The following is a 5,000-nucleotide window of genomic DNA, read 5'->3' on the forward strand; positions in this document are numbered from 1 at the left end:
TCCAGTGGCGGCCGCAGAAAGAAGGTGACCAATCACACGCTGAGGTTCAGGACAGTTCACACACACATCCTCTAGAAGTTTCCATTCTTCAGCGCAGCTCTCCAGTACCAAAGAAATGACAGGATTTACAAAAACGTCCTAGTAAAAAATACATGAAGCCCCGAAATCACCAAACCCACCAGACTCCATGTAAATAATCAGGACTTTTATCATCGTAAAAAACACTTTATTCAAAGTGGACAGAAACTACATAAAACTATAAAAAGCCGTCTTGGTTCATCTTTCCACTGTTCCAACAATCACCACTCTGGTTTGGTTGAAATAAACCCTTAATTCACCCATTTACATGTGGAGATATGCTGGCTCTATACACGCTAAAAGTACTGATTATTTACATGGAGTCTGGTGGAAATATGCTGGCTCTATACACGCTAAAAGTACTGATTATTTACAAGGAGTCTGGTGGAAATATGCTGGCTCTATACACGCTAAAAGTCCTGATTATTTACATGGAGTCTGGTGGACTTTGGTGATGGTGATTTCGGGGCTATTTCATGTTAAACTAAAAGGATCTTACTCTTTAACTAAAAGGTCTATCTCTGTAGGGATCCATCCCATAATGTTGTCAGACACTTAGAATAATAATCTGAGTCCGCAGCAACAACAGAACTTTTAGTGGACGCTAACTGATGGTGAACATCAGTCCTGTAGGTTACATTACAGCGTGGTACCACGGCTGCTGGTTACAGCGTTCCCGCTCAACACTGGACCAGTTTCAGATATTTTAGTTTACATCAGTCACTTAGACACCAATGCCGGGGAAATAGATAACATCTTGGCATGAAGAATTTACAGTTTAATGGTGGACTGATCCAGATTAATTTAAAGATTAGCAGGTGGTATTAAAAAGTCTTAAGGAGTCTTAAAGGTGCAGTAGGTAAGCCTTATAAAACTAACTTTCTGTCATATCTGCTGAAACTGACCCTATGTTCCAGTAGAACTACATGAAGCAGGTAATTTAAAAATAAATCCAGCTCCTCTGGCTCCACCTACAGCCTGTAGTGAGATTTTCAAAAATCCACAGCTCCCTGTTCAGATGCACCAATCAGGGCCAGGGGGAGTGTCTAACTGCGTGTCAATCACTGCTCATGCACACGCATTCATTCTCCCTTGTGGGGGGAGGAGCTTAGGAGACCTTTTGGGGCTTTAGCGGAAAGGGGGGAGGGACTGAGAAGTTGTCAATGTTCACATTTTTTGGCTAAATCCTGGATCTTCACCATCCTACCTACAGCACCTTTAAGTGTAACTTGGGGAACGCCGGGGGAGGGGATTCTGGGAAGCCTGAAGCGTGTTTTACCCCTAACGCATCCAAGGTGGCGCGCCACCATGTTGCCGGCGCGCCCGATTTATGGCGCGCGAGCAGAGGTCGCGCACGGCTCTTTTTTTTCAGCGGCGTGCAACAAAGAGGAAACGGGAGACCTGAACGGGTTCGCCGACAACGTGATGCCAGGACTCTCACACTGACTGCTAGTCTCTCTGGTAAACTTACTGGGTTAAGATGAGATCTTTTATGGTGAATGAAAGGCTGGATCCACCAAGTAGCTCATCCAATCAGATAAAAGCATTGACATCAGTGCTGCTGCCAGTTCTGCCCATTGACATATATAACATGGACCAACAGACCCCGCTGCTCTGGATGGAGACCAGTGAAGTCTCTTTCCCGGTGATGGCTGAGCGTTACTGAGCAGCCTCCAACTGAGCTTGAAGACGTAGATGTGACGTGAGCAACCTGTCTGAAAGTTGGAAGTCTTCTGGTAGCTGTGCCAAGAGAAATCTCAATCATTCCCAATCTAGCAGAGACGGAGAGCGTAGGTATATGTAAGGAGATAACATAGACACAGGCTAATTATTGATCACTAAAATGATAGTTAACATTAGTAATTAAACTTAAACAGCTAATGGAAGTCCAAACTGCCTGAGAGCTTCTCCTGTACTATACGGTAATTCCTCTACTATGAGACAGTAAGTCTCGTGGTTATGACCCAATCGTTAGCCTATTTTTATAAAAACGTCTGCTACGGAGCCATAACGTGAGCTACAAGGTAATGGAGCCTTTTATACATTGTCGTGTTTCTTTAGAAATAAACAACGGACAAATAGAGTCTTTAAACTCTTCAGATGTAAAGTTATTCTCAATGGGATGCTAACAGGAGCTGATGGCTTGGTAGCATCAAAATGAATGGCAGTCAATGGGATGCTAACGGGAGGTGATGGCTTGGTAGCATCAAAATGGCGCCATAGGAGGTTCGCGGTCCGAGGAGAAGCTGACCCCCTTGGTTCTGCCGTTGTTTTACCTTTTTCTCCTTCTTCTAGTCCGTAGAAAGAGCAACGTTTGTAGCCTTTGTTCATTAGCGCCACCTCTGTTCAGGAGAAGACTGCAACTAGTGTCGCGAGCACCAGCGCGGGTATAAATAGTTACGCCGATCCCATGACGTCACATATGCAAGAGCCAGCTGGGCTGCGTCTAGTCTATAAGACCCTTAACAGCCGTTGGTTGTGTTTGTGTTTTTTGTCTCTGCAGGTTCGAAGGATTACCAGCTGGTGACGTGGTCCAGAGATCAGACTCTGAGGATCTGGAGGGTGGATCCTCAGCTGCAGAAGGTCAGTGTTAGTTTATTAATTAATTATTAAAAAGACTATTAAACTATTAAAAAGACGAAAACGTATCACATTAAAGTTTGAGTGATAAAGAAAAATAAACGTGGAAACAAAGGAAAACAGTGGAGTTATCAAGTCTTGTTTAAGCGCGTCGACCACGGCGAATTCCAAAGGACAAAAAAGGAACGACAACGTTGTCAGAAAGTTGCTCCCACAACTTTCATTCTAAATGGTATTAAAAAGGTCTTCCAAAGTCTTAAATTTAACTTGTGAAAGCTAGGGTGGAACCTTTTCTCTGCTCTCAACAGAACGATGCCTAAAAGCTGCTGTGATGATTTTGTGTCTTGTCTATTTGTTTGTCTTTGTAGTCATTTGTAGTAACTTTTTCATACCTGCAAACTAGTCGCTTTTCGGTGAAAATCGCCTTTTCGAATGGGAAAATGTCATCCCTGTGAATCGTGTAGATCTGAAGAGTTTTTATTTGGGGGGGGTGCTAATACGGCACCGGTGCCTTAACGACCGTTGTCTACCGGACCGAATTGCAACGCAGACGTTAGCCTACCGTTAGCTTGTTAACACTACACCTGGCAGCAGGTAACGTTAGCCTACTGTTAGCTTGTTAACACTACACCTGGCAGCAGGTAACGTTAGCCTACTGTTAGCTTGTTAACACTACACCTGGCAGCAGGTAACGTTAGCCTACTGTTAGCTTGTTAACACTACACCTGGCAGCAGGTAACGTTAGCCTACTGTTAGCTTGTTAACACTACACCTGGCAGCAGGTAACGTTAGCCTACTGTTAGCTTGTTAACACTACACCTGGCAGCAGGTAACGTTAGGCTACTGTTAGCTTGTTAACACTACACCTGGCAGCAGGTAACGTTAGCCTACCGTTAGCTAGCAGCTGGAGTAAACACGGTTAAAATGCTTTTTGTGAAACCATATATTAATATGTGAGTCTGTTTGTTGTCGTTGTTGTTGTTGTGTAGCTGTGTGTCAGCGACGCGGTGGATGACCTGATGGAGGGGATGTCCATCGCCGCGGAGACGGAGAAGTCTCTGTCGTCTCAGGAGCCCAACAGTCAGTACAGCGTCGGCCTCGCCGGGGAAAACCTGCAGGGTGAGAGACCGTCCAATCAGCTTCACCGCTTCAACGCTCAGTCACGAAGTCTTTAAAGATGCAAAACACACTTCTAACACAACTACAGCTGCACTATATATATGTGTGTGTGTGTGTGTATATACATATATATATATATATATATTAGGGGTGGTACAGTTCACAAAATCCACAGTTTGGTTCGTATCACGGTTTTAGGGTCACGGTCTTCGGTTCTGTACGGTTCTTGTTATTTTTTTCTTTTAATGTTTAACACTCCAGAAATATACTTCAGCATATGCTATATAGCTAAAATTACTAAAACTAGCTAAAACTGATTGGACTTATCATTGCACTTAAAATACCGAGCGTAGCTGTCAGGTCCTCCTGTTTACGTCTCATCTCAGTCACGGGGAGAACTGAGCAGCCCCGCCCGCTGCAGAGACCCGACAGGATCTAAACTGCAGCCGCTTTAGAGTGAAAAAACGTTACAGTACATTGATGTTAAAATGTTTACAGGTTGACCGGACGGTCTGAAATGTTTTGCACCGTCTTTAGCTGTACGTTTTGTTGGTAACTTGTCCACACCTCTTCTTTCGCGCCAAAGGGAAACACACTGTCTGAGGTCACATACGGGCACCTGACGGGCACGAGGCTACATTGCGCATGCGTTTAACCGTGAGACACACACACACACACGCTCCGAACCGAGACAAGCGGACCGAGCGGTTCGGATGTTTTTTCGTGAACCGTACCACCCCTAATATATATATAATATATAATATATCAGCTGTTTCTCATTAATGTGTAAAGTAACTAGTAACTAAAAACTAAAGCAGTAACAGATGAATGTAGCGGAGTAACTAAAGTAACTAGTAACTAAAGTAACTAGTAACTACAGCTGGAACAGATGAATGTAGCGGAGTAACTAAAGTAACTAGTAACTAAAGCTGTAACAGATGAATGTAGCGGAGTAACTAAAGTAACTAGTAACTAAAGCTGTAACAGATGAATGTAGTGGAGTAACTAAAGTAACTAGTAACTAAAGCTGTAACAGATGAATGTAGCGGAGTAACTAAAGTAACTAGTAACTAAAGCTATAACAGATGAATGTAGTGGAGTAACTAAAGTAACTAGTAACTAAAGCTGTAACAGATGAATGTAGCGGAGTAGAAGTAGAAAGTGGCATGAAAAGAAAAGACACAAGTAAAGTACAAGTACCTCAACATTTGGACTCAAGTACA

The 5,000-nt window shown here is 43.4% G+C and overlaps 1 protein-coding gene across 2 annotated transcripts in view; it reads left to right on the forward strand.

The window, feature by feature from the left end:
• The window catches only part of wdr59 (WD repeat domain 59), a 47,801-nt gene that overhangs the window by 15,506 nt on the left and 27,295 nt on the right, over nt 1–5,000 (forward strand). For both annotated transcript variants that reach the window (XM_031308516.2, XM_031308519.2), the window contains exons 10-12: nt 1–24; nt 2,582–2,661; nt 3,648–3,777. The exon at nt 1–24 is cut by the window's left edge and continues 133 nt beyond it. In XM_031308516.2, the coding sequence (XP_031164376.1) occupies nt 1–24; nt 2,582–2,661; nt 3,648–3,777 (234 nt within the window). The remainder of the gene's footprint in view (nt 25–2,581; nt 2,662–3,647; nt 3,778–5,000) is intronic.

Source organism: Sander lucioperca, chromosome 3 (genome assembly GCF_008315115.2).
Source record: "Sander lucioperca isolate FBNREF2018 chromosome 3, SLUC_FBN_1.2, whole genome shotgun sequence".
NCBI classification, from domain to species: Eukaryota; Metazoa; Chordata; class Actinopteri; order Perciformes; family Percidae; genus Sander; species Sander lucioperca.